The following is a 24,694-nucleotide window of genomic DNA, read 5'->3' on the forward strand; positions in this document are numbered from 1 at the left end:
GGGATAGAAATGATTAGAGCATACGTTGCAGATGTCGCCCCTCGGCGCCTGCTGCTCACAACTTCTGCTTCATACGCTATATTTGCGCGAAGCATTCTGTTCTAGCGGACGCAGCGCCTCAGTTACTACCCTGGTAACGGCATAGAGGTTCCAGTAGGAAGGGTACAAGCCAACGCACGCTACCAAAGGCAAAACTTCCCAAAGGAGTCTATAAGAACATTGACTGCAATACCCAATTGTACGGGAGCCTACCAGCCCAAGAACCGGCCTCTCCCTCCACTTTCTTCCATTACACTGAAAAACACAATCCTATTTTCTCCCCACCCCCCGTTGCACCCCATCTTGGACATACTGCTATGTATGTATTGTCTTTTCTCTTTCAGATAGAAGTGGCCATGAAACAATCCCCCCTGGGAACAAGTTTGGGGCTGAGAGATAGAGTTGTATCACCTGGCACCTCCTTTCTCCCACCGGCGATCCTGCCACCAGTTCCTGCACACTGCCGGTGCGTCACCTGTCCAAGACAATATTCGCTGCTCACATGACCAGCGCTGGCCAATCTGAAAGCAGCGTGCAATGTGCGACAATCAATACACAGTGTGACTCGTAGTGGCAGAAGTGTCGCAGTCATTTTGGAGGAATGAAGAGGCGTCCCGGGAACAAGCGGATCGGCAGAGCGCGCCCGGAGATCTCATTCCACCGCTCCAGTACCTGAACACGTTGGTCTCCGGCAGCGCAGCTGTTGTCTCTTCCCCCATCTGTTCATCCATTCACATACAAATGCTGCCGGCTTACTGCAATAACTAACAAGACGGTGGTGGCTCTCCCGACATACACGTTTCTGGGTCCTCCAATCCGGCAGCTCATACATTCTGTATACGAGTCCACTTCTCGGCGCTCATTAATAGTCAGATAGGCAAACTACATGTAAAACGGCTGTTTAGGCCGCCTTCACATCTGCGGTGGGGAGGAAAGGGGAATCTGCGTGGTTGAACGGCTGTCTGTGGACGGAACTGAACACAGTCGGACGGACCTCATTAACTAGAATGAGGTCCACCGGCTTTCTGGTTTTGGGACGGACGAGAAAGTGCCGCATGCAGAGTTTTTCTTGCGGTTTTTGCATCCATGACAGAACCTCCTGCGTTCCTTTACCTAAAGTTTTCTCATAATTGGAGTATAATACAAACAAGTATGTAAAACTGCGCAATTCTGTACGCCTCATTAACCCCTTAAAGGGGTTGTCCAAGTTAGCTAAAATATGGGAAGAGTGCAGGAAATACTTCGAACTTGGGGTCCACTTACACAAGCCGATTTCTCATTTGAATGTCATCGTTCCTTCGGGCCGCCTGTTTATATCGGCAGATACAATGTTGGCTCGTTCACAATCGCTGTGTGACGGAACGAGCGAGTCGAACAATTCATGGAAGAGCCAGCGCTGACTTTTATGCTGCATGCAATAAATAACGAACGACGAAGGTTTTATCGCCGGCTGCGTGTACACTGAACAAGTATCCTTCATTTTTGCTTGTTTGAAGGATAATTATTCCGTGTAAAAGGGCCTGAAGTGAATCTCCCGCCAATCCAGCGGTGGCGCTCACGTTCCCCCAGCAGTACTGATGTTTTGTATACACGATGGCTGCAGCCAATCATTACAGACGCCAGACCACAGCGGCCAGTAAAGATAGAACGTCATCCCCAGGACATGGTAAGGCCACTCTCACAGGGGATGGGATGGAGGGGACGGAGGAGGGTCTGACAACTGATCGAGAGAATGGGGACCCACAGATCGCACGTGCCGCTACCGCAGTCATTGCGCGCCATCTTTATAGGAAAAAAAAAAGAAGCACTTTCCTTCTATGAGCAGTTAGCAACATTGTGTAGAGATGCCACAGATAAATGTCTGCACGCACCCGTCAGGAACAATAGAGCGCGTGCGTAATACACGGTAATACACAACATGCGGTGTTCTTTTTTGCACGCATATTATACGCAATGAATCTTCGCAAATGTGAATGATCAATGAAAATCAATTTGCTTTCAGTGCCCTCATCCCCCACGTATCACGCATGTGTAATAACGGTGAGACTCCGCCTGTGTGAGCCCGGCCGATGTGGTGCTAACAGTCAGCAGGCGATCCCACGTGGACGCCATACTTCCGATTCTCATTTCGCTGACAGTATGAACACAATAATGTGAACGCCCCCCGCAGTCACAGAAGAGGCGAAGAGTCAGTAAAAGCACAAGAGCCGTCAGTAAGTCAGAAGTGACAGAAGTTTCTGTGGGCCGTGACGTCCTGCTAGGAGGAATGTCAGCAGCTCCACCCTCGCCGGCCGTTGCCTCCACGTTACATCAGACTCTCCGGTGACATCAGGCCGGCTCGGCAGCCTCAGAGAACGACATTAACAGCAGGGCAGCAGAGATAACGGCGCAGGAAGGATGAGAGTGAGCCCGGCGCCGGCCGCTGCTGCCCATTCATACAGTAACGGGGCACTAAACAGCAGTGGCGCCTCCTGTGTGACAACAGGTGGGGACGAGCGGCAGATATACACCGCAATACATACCGAAGGCCACTTTATTAGAGACACTTTCGGAGCTTTCATGCTTGGAGTGTCCCCATATGGTAATGAGACCCATGTCGCTCAAGAGCCGCGCAAAATCACGTGACAAGTTTTCCGTTGATCAGTTTCCGTGTGCTGCCACGTTAGGTGGAAGAGTCTAGCGATCGGATCAACGAGGTGCGGTCATTGGTGCTGGACCGCCCAGGGTCATAGCTAACCGGGGAGGGGAACATCCAGCAAGAGGGGGTCCTCCGCATGTAGAAAGGGGGGGGGGGGGGGGGGGTCGGTGGAGGAGGTCAGGGACCATGAGGATAAACAGTCAGTGCAGTCGGGCAAATGTGCAGCTGAGTGACCCTGCGTCCTGGCGCCGCTCATCACCACGTGCGCTCGCATAATACGCGCCAAGATAGGACAAGCTGCCGGTTTTCTCACACATACCTCGCCAAGTTGTGCAGGGTATTACGTACGCAAGCCCGTAGAACACCCGCGTGAGCCGGGCCTTATGCGGCTGAAGACGCAAGCCGTTCCCGGCACGGACAGGCTGCAGTTTGGGGGTCATCGCTGTGTACGCCCGCTTCTCACACAGGCGGTTTTTACAGCATTAAAGGAGATGTCCCGCGCCGAAACGGGTTTTTTTTTTTTTAAACCCCCCCCCCGTTCGGCGCGAGACAACCCCGATGCAGGGGTTAAAAAAACCACCCGCACAGCGCTTACCTGAATCCCGGCGCTCCGGTGACTTCTCTACTCACCGCTGAAGATGGCCTCTTCCTCCGTGGACCGCAGCTCTTCTGTGCGGTCCACTGCCGATTCCAGCCTCCTGATTGGCTGGAATCGGCACGTGACGGGGCGGAGCTACACGGAGCTACACGGAGCCCCATAGAGAACAGCAGAAGACCCGGACTGCGCAAGCGCGGCTAATTTGGCCATCGGAGGCCAAAAATTAGTCGGCACCATGGAGACCAGGACGCTAGCAACGGAGCAGGTAAGTAAAAAACTTTTTATAACTTCTGTATGGCTCATAATTAATGCACAATGTATATTACAAAGTGCATTATTATGGCCATACAGAAGTGTATAGACCCACTTGCTGCCGCGGGACATCTCCTTTAAGGCCGCCTGCAGACGAGCGGGTCAGATCCGGCAGCGAGAATTCTCGCCGCGCGATCCGACCCGAGCGCCTGCAGGGACGAGCGCGTACTCACCCGCGCCTGGCGGCCCCATGCGCAGACCGGAGCCGGCGGCCGGGTGAGTGCGTGCCCCGCAGAAAATTAGGACATGCCGCGGTTTGTTTGCCGCGCGAGATTTCGCGCGGCCAAACCGCGGCCATCTGCATAGGAGTGCGTATTTTAATGCACTCCTATGCAAACTTTCAGCGGCGGAAATCCCGCGGGAAATCCCGCAGCGGGATTTCCGCTCGTGTGCAGGCGGCCTTAGTGATCGCTTGAAACCCCCACTAGACCGCGGCGCGGAGCTCCAGTCACTGCAAAGGGGTCTCAGACGAGCGTCTGAGTGCGGCATTTATAACACGGCGCTAATGGAACGCCATATGTTCTACAGTTTGGTACTGCAGCACTTTTTAACGCACCATATTGCCCGGCGCAGTGATGGGCGCACTAAAGAGGAACAGAAGAGGCCAAGACTCCAGCGGCAAAACTTGTATCCCTGAGAACATCACCCGGTCAGACGGATCCGGACTTCTGCTGCTGATGGGAGTCAGAAGTTGGTGCAAGCAGAATGAATGGATGGATGGCCCTGCTGCCAGCTACAGTAGTCGGCCATATGCTGGCAGGGCCAATATTCACCCCCAGGTGGGTCTAGATGGCAGTTCTTAAGCCCAACGGAGTCCAACACACCACAAGTCAGGGGTCTCTAATAAGAGGGGCCGCCAGTATATACATCACAGGGGGATATATCACACATTACTGCACATATCCTCCCTACACAGCAGATACGAGTTGGGGTGAGGGGGGGGGGGGTAGAAGTTCTGGGAAGAGATGGGAGAAGTGACTGCGGGGGGCGCTCGCTGCTGCTCCCGCCACCACAGCCTGCTGACCCCGGCGGCCGCACGTCCCGCCCCCTCCCAGTGACACGTCCGCTCCGGGCCGCTTACCTTACTGGTCAGGTCGGCGTCAGACTCCCCGTTCCGCAGCGGCTCCCCGTCCAGGCTGCAGTCCGAGTCGTCCGCGTCCGGGGAGAACATCGACGCCGGCACCGGGGAACCGCACAGACCCGTCTCCAACGGCGAGGTTGACGGAGACGCCATCTTGGAAACACTGCTTACCTTCTGCGCTCATTACCATAGCCCGGCAGCGCCCCGCCCCTGATCTCTCCTGATTGGCTGTTGCTGTGGGACACCGCCAAAAATGACACGAGTGCGACACGCCCACTAGCGGGGATATTAGACAGACCCCGCCCCTCGGTGGGCACTGTAAATAACACTTCACGAGGCTCAGTGATGACGAGAAGCTGATGCCGCTGATTACTAGCCCATAAGCGGCGCCAACAAGAACCGTGGAGGCCTCGGATATAATGCAGATTCGATGGCAGAAAACTGCAAATCATGACAGCGCCCGCCAAATGTGTTGTAGCGACACACCGGAAAACCGTAACGAATGCTGAAGATTAGTAGTTATATGTGGAAATAAGGGACGGCAGAGGCAGCGCCAATGTTCTGCAACAAATAACTGTGCCAGGCAAATTGCGTACGTGCGGGCGCGGTATCAGGACAAGAAACCCCTCCCAATATCCTGCTCGGCAACGTGTGTTTTACCCGTGGATGCGAGGTGATTTTCAGGCGGAAACACGTCGCATCGCTTTTGTGAAATTCCGATTTTTCCCTTGCGCCAGGGGGTCGATTGTGCGTAATGGAAAACCTCCTATCTGCTCATCCAACGCCGTGTGATGTGCCGGACTGCCCCATTAAAAACAATGGGCGATGCGTTCCGAAGGACTCGAAAAATCTGCAGCATTGCTCGCGGCGTGACTACATGCAAATGAATGGAGTTCATGTGTGCACGACTTTTGTGCGTCACGCAACACACCAGACCCGCACTCACCGCCTCACAAGGGGATGTGTACTGTGTAGCAATCGTGTTCTTCCCAATATTCGGGGTACAGATTCCAAATATGGCGGCCAAAATCATCAGTCAGGCAACACCGTGAAGTTGTAGAGGTCCGAAGGAGGGCAGATGTTCGGCATCACAGTCGTGATTATAGGATATCACTGCTACAACCTCGTTTATCAGAGCCGATGTGAGGGGAGCGCAGGGGGTGATCTCACATACGTGCGAATGAAAAACGGAAAGTGACTGCCTGCGATGCCGGCTGATAACTGCGAGAATATTTCAACAGAAATGAGACTTCTGCAATTATTACATCTAACTGCCCGCATCTTCCTCCACTTGTGGGACCTCCTTGTTCTTATACAATCGCCCCCCGGTGGTCTTGTGTCCCGCTTACACCCTTATATACGGCCGGGAGAGTCCGTCGCAAATACTGGAAGATTGAGTGCTGGATGCCACGCTTTTTCTTCCATCCCAAAACCGGATAGCCAAACGGACCCCATTATAGTCAATAGGGGTCCGCCCAGCGCTGTTCAGTTTTGTCCAGAGACGGAGCCGTTCGCCACAGGGATTCCCCTTTCCTGAACGGAACAGGAAAGCGAAATTTCCAGCGCAAGTGTGAACGCGCCCTTACCTATTCAGTATTTACAATTAGGCCGCTCTCACAGATGCATTCGCTAAATGCCGCATTTGAAATCGCTGTATTCGATCATGATTTCGTGCTGCGTTTTTTTAAAAGCACCCCATCGTTGTGATGCACAAAAATAGAGCAGAGAGCGCACAAAAATTGTGTTAGAAATGACGCGTTGGAGCGCTGGTCTACGAAGCCCCACTGAAATCAATGGAGGCGTTGTACCGGGATTAGCGTGGCACTTTAAACTCTGTGCTAATCTCGGTGAAAAGCGGGCTGTGTGAGACTGTAATTCTACCTGCACTTCTTTACGCTCCCGTTGATGTTCTTAACTGTAATTCCCTTCCTGACAAAATCGGAGCACAAATTTGGAATCAGCACCCAAAAAATTCTGTGTGTGTGGAAGGGGGGGGGGGAATTGGTGTAGGGAACCATCTCAAAACTCACACGATGTGCTGCAGATTATGGTGGGACTCTTAGTTCACAGCAGTGTGTAGTCTACGGCCCCTTCACACAGCAACTGCGATATCGGGCCTCAACAAAAAATTCTGGCACCACCGCTGTAAAGTCGGCAGGGGCATAGTTTACCCTCCTCCAATGCCCACCAAACCATGACTAGATAAGAGTGGTCTCACATCTCCATCGGATCTTCCGGCTGGAGGTTCAGTGGCAGATCTCGCTGCAAATACCGGAAGAAAAAGTGCTGCAGCTCGGCGAAAGTGGGTGGAGTCAATCATCATCAATGGGGTTTGCCCGGCGTTGTTCGGTTCCACCCACAGATGGAACTATTCGGCCATGGGGATTCCCCTTCCCTGCTCCCCAAACGGAACAGAATCCCCAATAGAGATGTGAAAGCCCCTGAAGACCACCACACCAAGCAGATATACACTACATACGATGACTAAATAGTACCGCCATACAGCTGTTGGAAGTGAACAATTCTATAATATGTAAGTGGTTGTTCCCCGATAATAAGCCTCACCCCGATTTTCAGCTTGAAATATAAGCCCTCCTCCAAAAATAAGCCATGGCTACACTACATGTCAAAAAAACCAAACAATGCTCACCTAGCAGCCAGCGTTCACATCCCTCGCACTGGTCTCCAGCGGTGCTGCAGGCTTCCGTGCCCTGCATGCCGACAGAGCAGTTCTTCCTGGTAGCGGGGCTTGAATACCCTGACTCCAGCAGGGACGAAGGGTTTCAATAAGGACTTGTGGAAAACCCTATGCACTTTCCACATGGCTGGCAATTCAAGTTCGTAAGCGAGCGGGTTAATTACCCACGTGATGGTAAAAGGGCCTACAAAGCGCAGTGCCAGCTTTAAGGATGGGACCTTCAATCTTAGGTTTCTGGATGACAGATACACCTTTTGACCCACTTTGTAAGGTTCGGAGACGGAAAAGCTTCTCCCACTGCGCAACTGCATGCGAGACCCCACTACCTGCAGATTCTTCTGTACTTCCTTCCATACCCCCTGCAGCTCATCAGTGGCGACATTAGCTGCAGGACAGGCAGACGGGGTAGGAAGGGAAGTCAGTAAACGGGGATGCTGGCCATAAACGCACAAAAACGGAGAGACCCCAGTGGAAGAACTGGTACGGTTGTTCAGTGCAAACTCAGCCAACGGCAGAAATTCAACCCACCGATGAGCCTTTTCGCTTGCAAACAGCCTTAAATATTGCACCAAATCCTGGTTCTTCCGCTCAGTTTGACCATTGGTCTGCGGGTGGAATGCTGAGGAGAATGAAAGCGAAGTCCCAAGGTTTCTGCAAAAGGCCCGCCAAAACTGCGCCATGAACTGGAACCCCCGATCGGAAACAATGTTCTCAGGGACTCCATGGAGGCGAACAATTTCTTTCACGAAGACCTGAGCAAATTCAATCGCCGAAGTTTCTCTAACGCCACAAAATGGGCCTTCTTTGAGAAACGGTCCACCACCACCAGAACGGTGGTGAACCCTTGTGACTCTGGCAAGTCAGTAATAAAATCTACCGAAGGTGCGACCAGGGGCGCGACGGCACAGGCAATGGTCTCAGAGGACCCTCTGGACGCCGCCGGCGATTCTTGCCGCGAGCGCAGACAGAGCACCCCCTTACAAAGTCCCGTATCTGACGAGACATGCCAGGCCACCAGTAGAGCCTGGAGCAGAGATCCAGAGTCCCTTGCACTCCCGGATGCCCCGCGAAAGCTGGCGAGTGGGACTCTTCAATAACCGTGATGCGTAAAGATTCTGGCACAAACTATCTGCCCTCTGGAACCCCTGGGGAGGCGTCCTGCTGAGCACTCTGAAGGCGGGGAATGAGACCAGAGTTCACAGCCGCAACCACAACCCCAGGTTCCAGGATATTTTCGGGAGACAGCGACTCACATTCTGGCACCTCAAAACTCCGTGAGAGAGCATCAGCCTTGACATTCTTAGCCCCTGGGAGATGTCACTACGAGGTTAAATCTAGAAAAGAACAAGGCCCACCTGGCCTGATGTGTCGTGAGTCGCTTAGAGTTGGCGAGATATACCAAGTTCTTATGATCAGTGTACACCGTGACGGGATGTCGAGCACCCTCAAGATGGTGACGCCACTCTTCTAAGGACCACTTGATTGCCAATAGCTCTCGATTGCCTACATCGTAGTTACGCTCTGCCGAGCTGAACTTTCGTGAGAAGAATGCACATGGACTGTAGCCTGCCCTCCCGCTAACCACCTGAGACAACACAGAGCCAGCCCCTACCTCAGATGCATCAAACTCCACGATAAAGGGGCGTTGTGGGTCAGGTTGGACGAGCACAGGGGCGGCCGAGAACGCCCTTTTGAGACGATCGAACGCCTCCAGGGCCTCAGGTGACCATCTTACCAAGTCAGCCCCCTTCCTGGTAAGATCGGTCAACGGTTGAGCGATGACTGAATAGTTTCTGATGAACTTGCGATAGAAATTCGCAAAACCTAAGAACCGTTGGAGTGCTTTCAGGTTACCTGGTCGGACCCACTGGGAGATAGCTGCCACTTTATCCGACTCCATTTGCACGGAAGTCGGAGAAATTACGTACCCCAGAAAGGACACTTGCTGAGTGCCAAACAGACATTTCTCCAATTTGACAAACAACTGGTACTCACGTAACCGGGTTAGTACCAACCTAAGGTGCTGCACATGAGAGTCCCAGTCAGGGGAATATACCAGGATGTCGTCGAGGTAGATGACTAAAAACACCCCCAAGACGTTGTGAAAGACTGCGTTCATAAACCACTGAAAGACCGCAGGGGCATTACACAGGCCAAAAGGCATCACCAGACATTCAAAGTGTCCCAAGGGGGTATTGAAAGCTGTCTTCCACTCATCCCCCTCGCGGATACGGATCAAATTATAAGCCCCTCTTAAATCTAGTTTCGAAAACCAGTGGGCTCCCACCACCTGATTCAGGAGGTCAGAAATCAGAGGCAGAGAGCACTGGTTCTTGACTGTGATCTGATTCAAGGCCCGATAATCTACATAAGGCCTCAATGTCCTATCCTTCTTCTCGACAAAGAAGAGACCCGCCCCAGCAGGGGAACGGGATGGCCTAATATGATGTTTGGCCAGAGACTCTGTAATATAGACCTTAAGAGCTTCGTGCTCCCGCCTTGATAAGTTAAAAATAGCTCCCTTAGGGATGGGTTTATTTGGAATAAGGTCTATCCCACAATCCCACTCTCTGTGGGGAGGCAGGGTCTCTGACAGTCTTTTGGAAAACACATCCCGGAAGTCAGATAGGTATTCTGGAATGAGTGCGGTATCTACTGAACAGAGAGGAAGGGGAGCAAGGTGGCTATGGCAGGATGGTCCCCAATGAGTCAGCTCCCGGGTGGTCCAATTGAATTGGGGGTTGTACAACGCCAACCACGGCATCCCTAGCACCATGTCTACCGACATTTTCTCCATCACCAGGAATGATAGTTCTTCCGAGTCGGGAATCCCACCGTGAACTGTAACACTGGGGTCCTCCACCGCACCAAGCCCGTAGAGAGAGGGGTAGCATCAATACTAGTAAAATGAATTGGCGTCTTCAGCGCCACCAATTCAGCCAACAGGGGTCTAACGAAACACATGCTTATCAGGTTAGCGGCTGCTCCGGAATCAATAAACGCCTGCCCTGAGCGGGAAAAATTCCGGAATCTAACCTGACAAGGTACCAGAAGTTTAGAAAGTACCTGAAGTCCTAGGCGATCCTCCCTACAATTGCCTAGTACTCGGAGTTTTCCGCCTCAAGGGGCAGGTGATTACCTGATGTCCAGCTTTCCCGCAGTAGAGGCAGAGATGATGCAGCAATCGAATCCGGCGTCACTCTTTGGGGTCCAGCGGGTCCACCTCCATTGGCTCAGGGACCGAGACTGGTAAGGAAGAAGAGGGAACAGGACAACCGACCTCCCTGATTCTACGGGCCTGTCTATCTTGCTTCCTAGATCTGAGCCTTCTATCTGCCTTCACCGCTAGCTCCATAGCCTCCTTTAAGGACCCGGGGACGGGATGGGAAATCAACAGGTCTTTTACCGCGTCCGAGAGGCCCTGCAGAAAAACGTCTTTCAGAGCGCTATCGTTCCATGCCGTCTCACCCGAATAGCGTCTGATGTTGGAGCAATAATCCTCCACACACAGCGACCCCTGATGTAACGCCAACAACCGAGAAACCGCCAACCCCGCTCGGTCCGGTTCGTCGAAGATACCCCCGAGTTCCTGAAAAAAGGAGTCCACAGACTGCAGGCAGGGGGAACCCTCGGGAATGGAAAAAGCCCAGGTCTGGGCAGAGTCCCGTAGCAGGGACATTATAAGCCCGACCCGGAGGAACGGGACCGCATCCGAAAAAACAAGCGGCAAGCTTGTTGAAAAACAAAAAATGTGTTCCTCTCCCCAGAAAACACCTCAGGAAGAGGGCACTTGGGGTCTGGACCAGTCGAGGCGTCCGGACCCTGCGACAACCCCCCTGCTCCTGGGCTGCCATACGAGCGGATAAATCCTGGACCACCGGCACCAGGGCTTGCAGCTGGTTCGCGAGGGCGCTGATTGCCTCCATAGAAAACAGCTTATTATGTTATTATGTTACGGCACTCTGACCCCCCGAGCGCCAGGTGGGGTGCCCTGAACTTCCCGCACCCCACTGTCCCTGCCTACTTGCCTCGACCCTGGCTAACCCCAGGCGGACAACTGGACAGCGGTCCCTACTCTGGCTAGGGACCTGGCGACTGCAAGAAGAATCTACCTAACGGGGGACAGAGTGCCGACAGGAAAGGCAGATGAAGTGATCAACAGAAAATACTGTGCAACAGGCAAGCTAAAATAGAAGCTGACGAGCAAACTAGGGACTGACTGAGACTAGCTGCAGCCAGAACTGACTAGAAGCTGACAGAACCAATAACTGGCAGTGAGCTCAGGTCCCTGTCAGCCTTATAACTACAAGACTCCGCCCTGGGGGCGGAGAGTGAGAGGAGCCAACTCCCCACTACTGCACAAGGGAGGTGGAGGAGTGCGGGTGGCACCCTACGGGTGGACACGCCCACGCCGCCGCACACCGGCCACCCCACGTTGCTGGGAGAGCCCCGATGTCAGAGCTCCAGGACACCGGAGCCGACACGGAAGCGGCGCGCGCTGACCGCGGGACCCTGCGCCGCCCTGCATGGTAACACTGATATGGCACTCGCTTAACCAATCAGAGCATTAGCTTGCTGGAGGCAGGGTATTCAAGCCCCGCTACCAGGAAGAACTGCTCTGTTGGCATGCAGGAGGACATGGAGGCCGGCAGCAGAACCGCAGCCCAGCGCAAGGGACCGAACGCCGTGTGCTAGGTAAATATTATAAGTCACCGAAAATAAGACACTGTGCCTGTGTTGAGGCAAGAAAAAATACCAGTGTCTTATTTTCCAGGAAACACAGTAGTTTTTTAATCTCTCATTTCCCATGCATGTAAAGAAGACCTCCCCGCAGTCTCCAGCTTCACGATCTTCAGTCTCCCCATAACACTGCAGCCAGCCTGTATAGAGACTGATATCTAAAAACTAGCTGTAGAACTCCTTATAGGAAAGCTCCAACATGTTTCACTGTCTAAACAGCATCACCAGGGAGACAAGGTGATAGCTATGATGCTATATTATATAGGAGCAGTCTTGATTCTGCCATGTTTATGGACTGACCTTTGCAGACTGGGTTTTTAAACATAGGTGTTTGTCCGTCTTCGTTATAATAAAGGTTTATATTCTATTTAGAATTAATACGAAAGGGTTAATTTTGCTTATGGCAATTCAAATGTAGTATTTTTAAACACATTATTTCTAGGCATTCAGCACTATATGCCTGTATACAGGACATCATAAACCTCAGCGCCTCGCTCACACACGGAGGTCTGTGATTGGCTGCAGCAGCCTACGACGTCCCGTGAACAGGCAGCCTGTAAAATCCAACATCACAGGGAGAACGGAGCCCCACGCTGGAGCAGCAGGGGAGGGTGACTTATTGTTTTTAAGCATGGGGAGCTGTAATTAAAAATTAATAAATTCAGACGTCTTTAATAGTAACTATAGAGCCCCACTGTGGCCATCAGGCTGCATTCCCATGAACGTATATCGGCTCGGTTTTCACGCCGAGCCGATATGAGTCGTCCTCATCTGCAGGGGGGGGGGGGAGGATGGAAGAGCCAGGAGCAGGAACTGAGCTCCCACCCCCTCTCTGCCTCCTCGCCGCCCCTCTGCACTATTTGCAATGAAAGGAGGCGGGATGGGGTGGGGCTAAGTTCCAAGAATTAGCCCCGACCCCCTTCCACCTCTCCTCATTGCAAATAGTGCAGAGGGGCTGAGAGGAGGCAGAGAGGGGGCGGGAGCTCAGTTCCTGCTCCTGGCTCTTCCAGGCCAACTCTGGCCAACTCTGTATAGCCTTCTCTTTATTAACTTATGGCTTGATTGATTACACCTCTGCCAATAACATAGCCAAAGTACTTGGCTTTCTCCAAGCCTACCGCTTACTTCTCGGGGTTTATGGTTAGGCCCGCATCCCTTATGGCACCTATAACAGCCTGTACCTTTCCAAGGTGACTTTCGTAATCTAAGTTGTAAATAACCACATCATCCAGGTATGCCGCGGAATAACCACAATGCGTCCTCAGAATTCAGTCCATCGTCCTTTGAAAAGTAGCTGATGCCCCGTGTAATCCCAACGGCATATTGAAAAATCTGTCTTGGTGGAAAAAGCAATTTTCTCTTTTGCTCTGTCAGTTAAAGGTATTTGCCAATATCCTTTTGTAAGATCAAGAGTGGTAATGTATCTGGGATTACCCAGTCTGTCAATATTGAACTTGAAGATTTCGTTTAACTTTCTGGAGTCGTTACAGAATCTCCAAGTGCCATTTGGTTTAGGAATCAATACCATTGGGCTTGAGCACTCACTTTTTGACTCCTCTATTACTCCTAGCTTCATCATGTGTTTCTACGTGCTTCCAGTATCCTGTACGGTTTAAGATTTACCTTTACCCCAGGTTCGGCTTTTATGTTATGCTTTATGACATGGGTGCGAACTGGCAGGTCAGAGAACTTGCTTTTGTTTTTCTGCAGAAATTCCTCAGTCTTTTGTTGTTGGCGTACTGAGAGGGTATCGCCTATTCCGACCACGGGAACGGATGACTTTGGCTTTACCTTCCTACCTGTCAAAGCCCCTAAAGATTGACATGCTAATTCGGGTATGGCTTTCTTTTGCCCAGCTGCTGTATTTTATAAAGCCACCTTCCTACCTACCTGGTCATATCCCAAGGCACAAAAGCATAAAGGACCTCAGCAGGCAGACAACCGCCAGGAGGACAGAGTTCATACCTCCGATATGTGAGTTTAACTCATGCACTCACTACAGACCTCACTGGACATTAGTGGGGGTTATTCTGAAGGGGTACAATACTAAGTGCAGTGGATGAGGTAATGGAGGGGAGATGGGGATTTCTCTAGGCTTGGGGCCTTAACAGATACCCATCTGAAGATAGGCCATGTTTTTTTTTTATTTATGCCAACCACTATTGATCTACTGATTAGTACTGGCAACCCGTAGTAGAGGGAGACTTCTTTAGAAAGCATAGGGACCCCCTATGTCCTCTGGGCAAGGATGGAAATTTAGATAATTGTCCCTTTTTTTTCGTTGCTGCCTCTTCTCGCAGTAATTCTCTGCTGTTCTACCTCTTTCTTGTCTGTCTACTCTTCCCTTATTTTGTTGTATCATTTCTCTTTCTCTCCTGCCTCCTTCTCCCACCATTGAAATGGCGCCTCTGAAATTTGGCTCACTTAGAGCACAGGGACTCAACACCCTCCAGAAGCGATCTCACATTTTATACAATATGCATAAACAAGGGGTCATGGTGCTCCTATTTCAGGAGACACAGTTTAAGGAGGGATATATCCCTGAAGTAAGAGACCGATACTACACACATTGATTGGTTCCACACTGCCAACCCTGAATCTCGCTCTGGCGTGGTATCTATTGCTTTACATAGATCCCTAGCCCATTATTTAATTGACAAATGCCTGGACACGCAGAGTTGTTTCGCAATTATCAAACTTAATATTGCATCCACCAGGCTCACCATTGCTAATTAGAAACGACACATCAGTGGGGCGGAGCACTGTCCCGGACAGACAGCTAAGATCACTTAAACGTTTACTACACACTCTCCAATTGGTGGATGTTTGGCGAGTGTTGCATCCTCAAGATAAAGATTATACATTTTACTCACACCCACATAACTCATATAGCCAAATTAACTATTTCTTGCTTGGCCATCACAAAAAATCATGGTAACCAGTGGTCTCTATTGGGGATATATTGTGGTCGGTCCTAACTCCAAAATTCTTGGGTTTCTCGCTTCCTAACCAAACAGATCATAAATGGATATGGTGGTTAAATGAAAACTTCCTAAAATATGCTGTGTGTGTAGCTGACATCAAAGAACATATAGATCTCTTCATGACCACACACGAATCCGATAGCATGACCCTACCTACCCAATAGAAAGTATTGAAGTGCGTCCTAAGGGGCATTTTAATCAAACATGGTGCTAGACTCAAGAAGGAAAAGGCTTCCCAAATATCTAAGCTTCTCCAGGAAATCCACACACTGGAAACCACACACACACACAAATACTATCCCCAACGATACTAGCAGACCAAGTCAAGGCCAGGAGAGAACTACAGTCTAAGTTGAATCAAAGGTATCTTCACTTCGGGTGAAATACAAGAGATTCGAATATGAATACTCCAACAAAGTGGGCAGATACCTATCTCGCTTAATACACCCCTCCCCCTCCCCCTGCAGCGCACACTTGCATTCCTAGGATCAAAAACACAGCATGCTTAGACACCCATAACCCCTCGGAAGTAGTATGCTCAATTATTTGACGTCAGAGGACAATTCACTGACATGAACCCATCCACCTTACTGAAATGTATCTCTGGATACATAGCAGATACTGCTCTCCCAACACTAGACAATGATACTATAGAGGTATTGGAGACATATCATGGAAGGAGAGATTGAGGAGACAATAAAATTCACACCAGCTGGGAAAAGCCAAAGGCCCAATGGCTTTACACAAGCCTTCTATAAAATATTCCAGCAGCAACTCACGCCATTCTTTGCTAAGGTCTTCTCTACGGTCTCCCCAGAGTCCTTATTTATGCGGCAATCATTAGAGGCTAACATTAGTGTGTTACCCAAACCAGGCAAGGACCTCACGATATCTACTAACTCCAGACCTATATCCCTGATAAATCTGGATATAAAAATTTTCTCCAAAGCTTTCGCTAATAGACTATCCCATTATCTCCCTTCCATCCACACGGATCAGGTAGGATATGTTAGAGGCAGGGAGGCCAGAGATAACATCCTTAAAACTCTGTTGATTGTCTTCAAGGCACAGAAAGGGTTGGATCCCATGTGCCTGTTATCTGTGGATGCAGAAAAAAACGTTCAACAGGGTTCATTGGGATTCCTGTCGGAAACAAATTGGTCTGGGCCCCAAATTCCTGGCTAGGATCCTTGCTCTCTGCAACTGCCCTACAGCAAGGATTCAGGGGGATTGCATGCTATTCCCTCCAATATCCATTAAAAAAAATGGCACTAGACAGGGCTGCCCTCTCTCGCTGCTAATTTATGTTCTAGTAATGGAACAACTTGCAGTGGCAATCAGAAATAATCAGAATAATTATCATTGGTTAATGGTCCTCTTACACCGTTATTTTCTAACCCAGCATTCCTACCAGGCAATACACGGGAACATTTTTTGGGTTGGGAGGCAAGTGATGACACACGGGTGCACCAGGTGCTGAATGGCTTTCTGTCCAAGTCATTCCAAGAACTAAGGAATAGATTTGGGCAGTGTGGCCACTCTTGGTTGGATTTTTACCAATTACACTCCTTTTTCACAACTCAGGGGGAGGTAAGTTTGTTTGGGGCAGTGCTCACTTCCTTTGAATGTGTGTTTTCAAGCCAGACTCCTCCAAAACATACAGTATTTCTAGTTTATGGTTTGTTGATAAGAGAGATCTATACCTCAGAGCCTGGCTTTAAGTGGGCCTGGGAACAGGAACTCAGAGTTATAATACCGCAGAAGAGGTTCATCTTTACTCATAGATTATCTATCGCCTGCGCAGCCCAGAAAAAAAACTACAAGATTATGACGAGATGATACAGATACCCAGTCCGCCTTCATGCTATGTTCCCTGGAGTGACTGAGATGTGCTGGAGCTGTGGAACTGATAAGGGCAGCATGGTGCATGTGTGGTTGAGCTGTAGCCTGCTGGGTTCCTTCTGGGAAAAAGTAATCTATAAATTCAACAGAGTTAGTCGGCAAAAAATTGCCAATAGCCCCCAAATTTCTCCACTACCACCTGGATCAGTTGGTTCGCAGAAAAAGAGCCTACTCTGTTTCTGCTTGACGCTGCTAGGACAGTTCACAAAGTGAATATATTCAGCAGCACAAAATGGCAAACACTGATCGAGTGTGGGAGTACTTAACTTGTGCATGCCTCGTCCAGGATCCAGACACCATAAAGATCCCAACAGTACAGTCCAAAAAGAAGAAGGGCAGGCAGCACTAGGGAATCAGCAGATCACTCAGGTAGAAGTTGAAGAAAATCCCATGTTTTATTGCCAAATGTCAGACATGTTCACAAGCGACGTTTCGACCATCTTACTATGGTCTTTATCAAGCTCATACAAACAGATAAAAACACCCTTTAAACAGTATCAGAACACCCATTACATCACATTTAATAATACTCACATGCGTATCTATGGAGAGGCGTCCGGTAAAATGGCTCCCATCCTGGTGTAACAGCGTTTTGTAATTGTGTCTGCGCATGTGTGGGAAAAGCACCTCCTCTAAGTTTCGCATCGGACCGGAGCCAGGGGTTCACAGCACGCATGCACGGGATTACCAATCCTATCGCGAGCGTTTCACCCGGTGAGGCCCACCAGCCAAAACTGAATCGCACATGCGCGGGAGACACCTGAACCATCGCAAGAACTGGACACCACAAGTCATGGCGCATGCGCAGACTAAAGATGACTCACACCGCTATATGCTGCATTCAACGGCAAAGTAATAGACTTTCAGAATATGGCGCATGCGCACAGACTAACCAAAATGGGGAAACAGGACCAGTGTCAATAACATAGCAAACCATCCACATAGTGGAACTGGCTAAATGTACATAAATATCACAAAATAATTTACATTGATTGTGTTTCAGGGTTTTATGAACACGGTCTTCCACGACTTTTTGGGGGTGTTTCTGGTCATATATCTTGATGACTGTTACAGCACTCTGACCCCCGAGCGCCAGATGGGGTGCCCTGAACTTACCGCACCCCACTGTCCCTGCCTACTTGCCTCGACCCTGGCTAACCCCAGGCGGACAACTGGACAGCGATCCCTACTCCGGCTAGGGACCTGGCGACTGCACAAGATGGAACTAACTAACGGGGGACAGAGTGCCGACAGGAAAGGCAGATGGAGTTACCAAACTCTGAGCACTAGACAAAGCTAGGGAAAGGAAGCTGACGAGCAGACTAGCAGACTGACTGGAGAGAACTGCAGACAGGACTAACTAGGAGCTGACAGAACCAATAACTGGCAGTGAGCTCAGGTCACTGCCAGCCTTATAACTACAAGACTCCGCCCGGGGCGGAGAGTGGGAGGAGCAAACTCCCCCACTCACAGCATAAGAGAGGCGGAGGAGTGCGGGCGGCACCCTACGGGCGGACACGCTCACGCCGCCACACGTCGCCAGGGAAGCCCTGACGTCAGAGCTCCGGGACCCCGCGCCGCACTGCACGGTAACAATGACATTCTGGTGTATTCCCCAGACTGGTATTCACATGTGCGGCACTTGAGGTTGATTCTGACCTGTTTGCGCCAGTACCAACTGTTTGTCAAGTTGGAGAAATGCATATTTGGTACCAAACAAGTATCTTTCCTGGGTTATGTGATTTCACCCACGGAGATTCAGATGGATAAAGTAGCAGCAATCTCTTAATGGGTCAGACCAGATAACCTTAAGGCTGTCCAGTGGTTTTTTGTTTTTGCAAATTTTTACCGAAAGTTCATTAAGAATTACTCAGTTATTGCTCAACCCTTGACCGATCTTACTAAGAAAGGGGCCGACTTGGTAAGATGGTCGCCAGAGGCCCTAGAGGCTTTTAGTCGTCTAAATAGAGCATTTACTACTGCCCTGGTGTTGGTACAGCCGGACGCGCGGCGACCATTTTTCTCAGCAATGCTAAAAGACTCACGCCAGGTGGGCGTTGTTTTTTGCCAGGTTTAATTTCGTCGTGACTTATATTCCGGGAGAAAAGAATGTGAAGGTGGACGCCCTGTCACGGAGTTTCAGGTCGCCCGAAAGTGAGACAGTTACTCCTGAGAATATCTTGGCACCTCGGGTGGTGGTGGTAGCTGTAGAAACTAACCCTGTCCCTCAACTACAGAGCTGTCAGCAGGACGCTCCTTCGGGGTTGCCGGAGGGCAGATGGTTTGTGCCAGAGACCTTACGTCTCAGAGTCATTGACGAATCTCACTCTTCGGTTTTCGCAGGCCATCCGGGGGTACAGAGGACACTGGATCTGTGTTCCAGACACTTCTGGTGGCCAGACATGGCTCAGGAGGTCCGCGACTTTGTTAAGGAATGCTCTGTCTATGCACACAATAAAAGTCATTGGCGTCCTCCGGAGGGGCCTCTGAGACTGTTACCGCTACCTTCGCGCCCCTGGTCGCAGGTATCGGTAGATTTTATCACCGACCTACCGGAATCTCAGAAGTTCACCACTATTTTAGTGGTTGTTGATCGGTTCTCGAAGATGGCACATTTTGTGGCATTAAAGAAGTTACCTTGGGCAATAGAATTTTCTAGGATTTTTGTAGAATAAATCATTTGCCTACATGGGGTTCCCGAAAACATTGTATCTGGTTCAGTTTGTTGCACAGTTTTGGCGAGCCTTCTGCAGAAACCTAGGAACATCGCTTTCCTTCTCGTCAGCATTCCACCCGCAAACCAATGGTCAGACTGAGCGGAAGAACCAAGATTTAGTACAATATCTACGGTTGTTTGCTAGTGAAAGGGCTCATCAGTGGGCAGAGTTCCTGTCGTTGGCAGAGTTTGAGCTGAACAACTTGCCATTGAAGTGAATGGGCGCAACAAATATGCAGTGAGTACGCAGAAAACCTGCTTATTTGCACACCATTTCAATGAGCCTGTCTATGTTCTTTGTTGCATACGCAAATATGCAGTGTATTTGTGCACTGAAAAACTTGCCAGAGCAAGCGGAAAATGTGAGCATAAGCAATTTTTGGTCATGCAAATACATATTGCATTTGCACGACTGAAATGCGCTTATGTCCACAGGAATAAGCCTCAATAGTGACCCTTATAGTAGCTCCAGTAGTAATAGTAACCCCCACTGTGGCCTCAGTAGTAATAGTGACCCCCACAGTGGCCTCAGTAGTAATAGTGACCCCATAGTGGCCCTAGTAGAAACAGTGGCCTCAGTAGTAACACTGTCCCCTATAGTGGCCCGAGTAGTAACAGTGTCCCCTATAGTGGCCCGAGTAGTAATAGTGACCCCCACAAGTGGCCTCTGTAGTAATAGTGACCCCCATAGTGGTCACAGTAGTAAGTGACCCCCATATTAGGCCCAGTAGTAACAGTGTCCCCTATATTGGCCCGAGTAGTAATAGTGACCACCATAGTAGTCCCAGGGATGCTGCCCAGCCAGAGGGCAATAGCAACCCTCCCATTGGATCAGGAATAGGTGATCTGGCGTCATGAGGCACAGATTTTATTGCAGTACCAAGGTATATCTGGACAGAGAATTTTATCTTTCTGTTTACTGGAGAAACCTTTGGTATTTGTCATGCAGAAATAACAGCCAGTATGGTGGTCTCTTTATTCTTGCCATACCATCGGAATAGCAAATGGCATTGTACTCTTGCCTATGTTAAGTCCATGGAGAGGGGCGGGGGTGCGCGAGGAATGAAATCTCTTCCAGCCGTCCTGCTGTGAGCCAGCAATATTAGCTCCCGTGCAGCAGCATGAGAGTTAGTATGTGTGGAGACGAGTGTCGGGTATCGGTTTCCCGATATTCATCCAGTCTAAATGGGCCTTTACATGACACACAGATGATGTGCGGTGCCACTTCTTATCTTGATCACCAAGCTTTATTCTGATATTCATGTGATAGGCACATTTTACCAACGATGTTCTTTTCCTCCGCTGTGTCTTTGTTGTGAACTATCTGCAGACATATCAGAAATTGTCTGGGCTATTCAGACATTTGCACCGCTCAACCATATTGTTATTAAATTTTGAAAAATAGTCCCAGTGTAACCAATGACCTGTAAAAACACAGTTCATAAATTACAACTTAGGCCCAATGTCCACAGGTGGATTTGATTTGCCGGACATCTGCAAATCAAGCCACCCATAGAGATGCATTTGCATCTGCAAAACAGTTAAAAGCATGTGGATGTAATTTTTTCCCGTTGTGCGCATCACACACACGGGAAGAAATCGCAGTATGCTTCATTTTTCCTCGGATCCCACAGGGACGGCTTCCATTCAAGTCAATGGAAGCTGTCCGATCCGCGGCACAGTCACAGCTGTCACTGTGGACGTGCCGTGGATCCATGGGAAAGCAGGAGATTTAAAAAAAAATTTGCATTGGACACGGACACATCCGCCATGCTGAAGAAAGAAGATCTGTCCACAACGGAGAAAACCCGCATGGCAGCCAGACAGGTAAGAAATGCCTTTTAAGCCTCATGTCTGTGGGCATGGGTAGAAACCACGACAGCTGGATTGCACACTTGGAAACCGTGCGTGCTTGTGCACATGAGGCCTTACTGGTGGGGGTGATCCATAGTGTTTCTGCAATGTGGAAACATACCCTATATGTTACATAAACCTACCCTTATAGTGTTTGTAAAGACTATGGATGTAGAACCACTGTGTCAACCTACCAGGTAGGTGACGATCTGATCCAGCACGGCTGACAGCCAACCCTAGCGTGGGAGGTAAGATACCAGATGAACATCCCCATATATAGATGGAAACTAGGGAAGCTATCTTGCCCTGAACTGATTACCAGGAGAGGGAGACCCCTGCCTACAAGCAGAGAACTCGTCCCGATAAGGACGACCCCACGGTCTTCCTCTAGGCACTGACTTACCTTGGCAGGTCAAAACACCTGTAAGACAAAGAAAGAACAACACCAGGGAGTAAAGAAAGAAAGGAGGAAGAAGCGGACAAGGATAAACAGAGAAGCGAACAACAAGAACAACAGACTACAGAGTACACAAACGAAAAAAAACAAGCAGAATGCAAGGTAACTGCTGAAGCAGCGGCTGGACATGAAGTGAACAAACTCTCATCAACGCTGCAGCAAGGTCTGAAAGGCCCAGGGCAGCTATTTAGGGCGGTGATAGGAAAAGGTGCATCAGCTGAACAGGAGGCCTGAAGCTATTAACCCTAGGAGTGCTGGAAGACAGTGAATATAAGCTCAAGGAACAGATAGAATGGGCCGACACCCATATTTGCCAGACACAAAAGCAGAAGATTGTGTTTGAACAGTGCACCTAACAGTTTTCAGTGAGCACGCGGTGTGTAACAGCGATTGCAAAATAGTTTTGTTATTCATTTTATTAAGCAAGGTTAATGGCGAGCAGATTGAATTGATTGTATAGGCATATTTCCAAAAAATAAAGTACAATGGCAATTGGATTACATTATTCCCCATAATTGGAAAACCTTACGTGGCAGAAAAAAACGGATATCATATTTGAATTCAGTGCACTAAAATTACTATGAGTCACTTACCTGCTTATCTGTTACAAAAATTGTCTTGCACAGTGTAAGCCATCTGTCTGAGGGCTTATTTAGACAACCGTATATTGGCTTGGTTTTCACGCCGAGCCGATTTACGGTGTCCTTGTCTGCAGGGAGGGAGGATGGAAGAGCCAAGAGCAGGAACTGAGCTCCCTTCCCCGCGCCTTGCCGCTATTTGCAATAGGAGGGCGTGAGACGGGGCGGAGCTAATCCCCCCCCTGAGCTCAGCTCTGCCCCACCCCACCACTCCCATTGCAAATAATGGTAAGAGGCGGGAGCTCAGTTCCTGCTCTTGGCTCTTCCATCCTTTCCCCCCCTGCAGACAAGGACACCGTATATTGGCTCGGCATGAAAACCGAGCCGATATACGGTCATCTAAATAAGCCCTGAGGGTGGTACACAGAGGTGTGTATGTGCTTTATTTTAAAGAGGTGGCACAGTTCATTATCTTGGACATGAACGGTGTCCCCTGGTCAGTAAGGATTTCTTAAGAATCCCTGTCCTGGAAAACATAAGTGACAATAGTATTTTTTAAAGCAACAGCTTCCGGATGACGTGTAGCATAATCCACTACAACTAGGATATACTGATGTCCTGCTGCAGACTTGACTAGATCCATCCCTATCCTTTCAGAAGGTAGCTCGATAATAGGGAGAGGCACTAACGGGCTATGGAAGTGTGATACAGAAGCGGACTTCTGACATGTGGGGCAAGATTCACAGTATTTTTTGATTTCACCATGTTTTAGCCCAGAAGATCCTCTGAAGGACTTGCTCTGTTTTTTCCCACAAGTCCCAGAACAGACATAAATCACACCCCAATATCATACGGTGCATCAAATTCTTAACTATGCCTATTTTGTAGGACACACTTCCCACCATTGTCTATATGGTAACAAGAGCTACCAGATACACCTTTGTATCACCGTGGATGCATATCACACTCAGGTGTTTCTCTGGTAATTAGCCTTCAGTTGCCAGGCTGGCATGGACCAAAGTGACTAAACTGCCAGAGTCTAAAAGATCCTCCACACCGAGGTCGTTCGTCGTTACTTTACACATCTGTGGCTCAGACTCTAGGCCGGATGAGGCAGTACACACTGGTTCTTCAATCAAGGAGCTGTGCCAAACTCCATCATATTCCATAGACTCCTGCACCTCCAGCACCTAAATAGCTCTGGTCTCCTTGGCAGAGAGTTCTTTCTAGTGCTGACATGACCTTGATGCTCCTCAAACGTCAGCCCAGGTGGTGCAACCACCTGGCCTCTTTTCTGGCAAATCTCAACTCTCCCCCTGCAAATGGATGTTTCTTACTCGTGGTAGGCCGGGAGATATGGGCAGTCGGGGGGTCATGGAGATATATACCTTGCCTCCGAGGACTGTCGATAAGGTCAACCAGCTGGTTGACGTCTTTGGGGTTTCCATGATCAACCCAGCACTGCAGCTCCACAGGGAGGACATGGATGAAATGATCGACCACCACTTTTTCCACAATTTGGACTGGAGTACAAACCTCAGGTTCCAGCCATTTCTTGACCAGGTGAACCAGTTCAAACATTTGGGACCTAGCAGGTGGGTCAATCCTGTAACTCAAATTGTGTACCTAGACAAGCAAGTATCTTAGCCTTGAGTTTGGCATAATCTTTTACTTCATGCTCACTTCATGGTAGGCGTTTTGTGGTTTAGCAATAAGGTATGGTGTCAAAAACCCCAGCCATTCAGCTTTGGGGAGTTTTTCTCTCTTTGCAGCCCTCTCACACATGTTCAGTTAGGCCTTAACTTCATCCTCAGGGGTCACCTTTTGAAGGGACTGTTGCACCGCTTCTTTTGCATTAACTGCTGTATGGGTCTCTTCCTCCCTTCTCTCAGGGCAGGCCAGAAGTGCTTCTTTTAGCAGGACAATTTGTTCCTTCTGCTGGGCGTTTCTCTGGCATTGTTGCTCCAATGTTTGTTGCTGCTGAATACTTGTTTGCACCAACTGTTTGATGAGCTCCTCCATAGCAGGGGATGGTGATTCCATGAAAATAGCAAGTTTCACCAAAGACAGCAGCAGGCTTATAGTCTTTAATAATCA

At 49.7% G+C, this 24,694-nt stretch overlaps 1 protein-coding gene across 1 annotated transcript in view; it reads right to left on the reverse strand.

Moving 5' to 3' along the window:
• GTPBP1 (GTP binding protein 1) overlaps positions 1-4,848 on the reverse strand; it is a 41,604-nt gene extending 36,756 nt beyond the window's left edge. Inside the window, exon 1 of the mRNA XM_066596375.1 lies at positions 4,669-4,848. Within this exon, the coding sequence (XP_066452472.1) occupies positions 4,669-4,821 (153 nt within the window). The 5' untranslated portion in view covers positions 4,822-4,848. The remainder of the gene's footprint in view (positions 1-4,668) is intronic.
• Positions 4,849-24,694: the final 19,846 nt, after the last annotated feature.

The sequence above is a fragment of the Eleutherodactylus coqui genome, chromosome 3 (assembly GCF_035609145.1).
Source record: "Eleutherodactylus coqui strain aEleCoq1 chromosome 3, aEleCoq1.hap1, whole genome shotgun sequence".
NCBI lineage: Eukaryota > Metazoa > Chordata > Amphibia > Anura > Eleutherodactylidae > Eleutherodactylus > Eleutherodactylus coqui.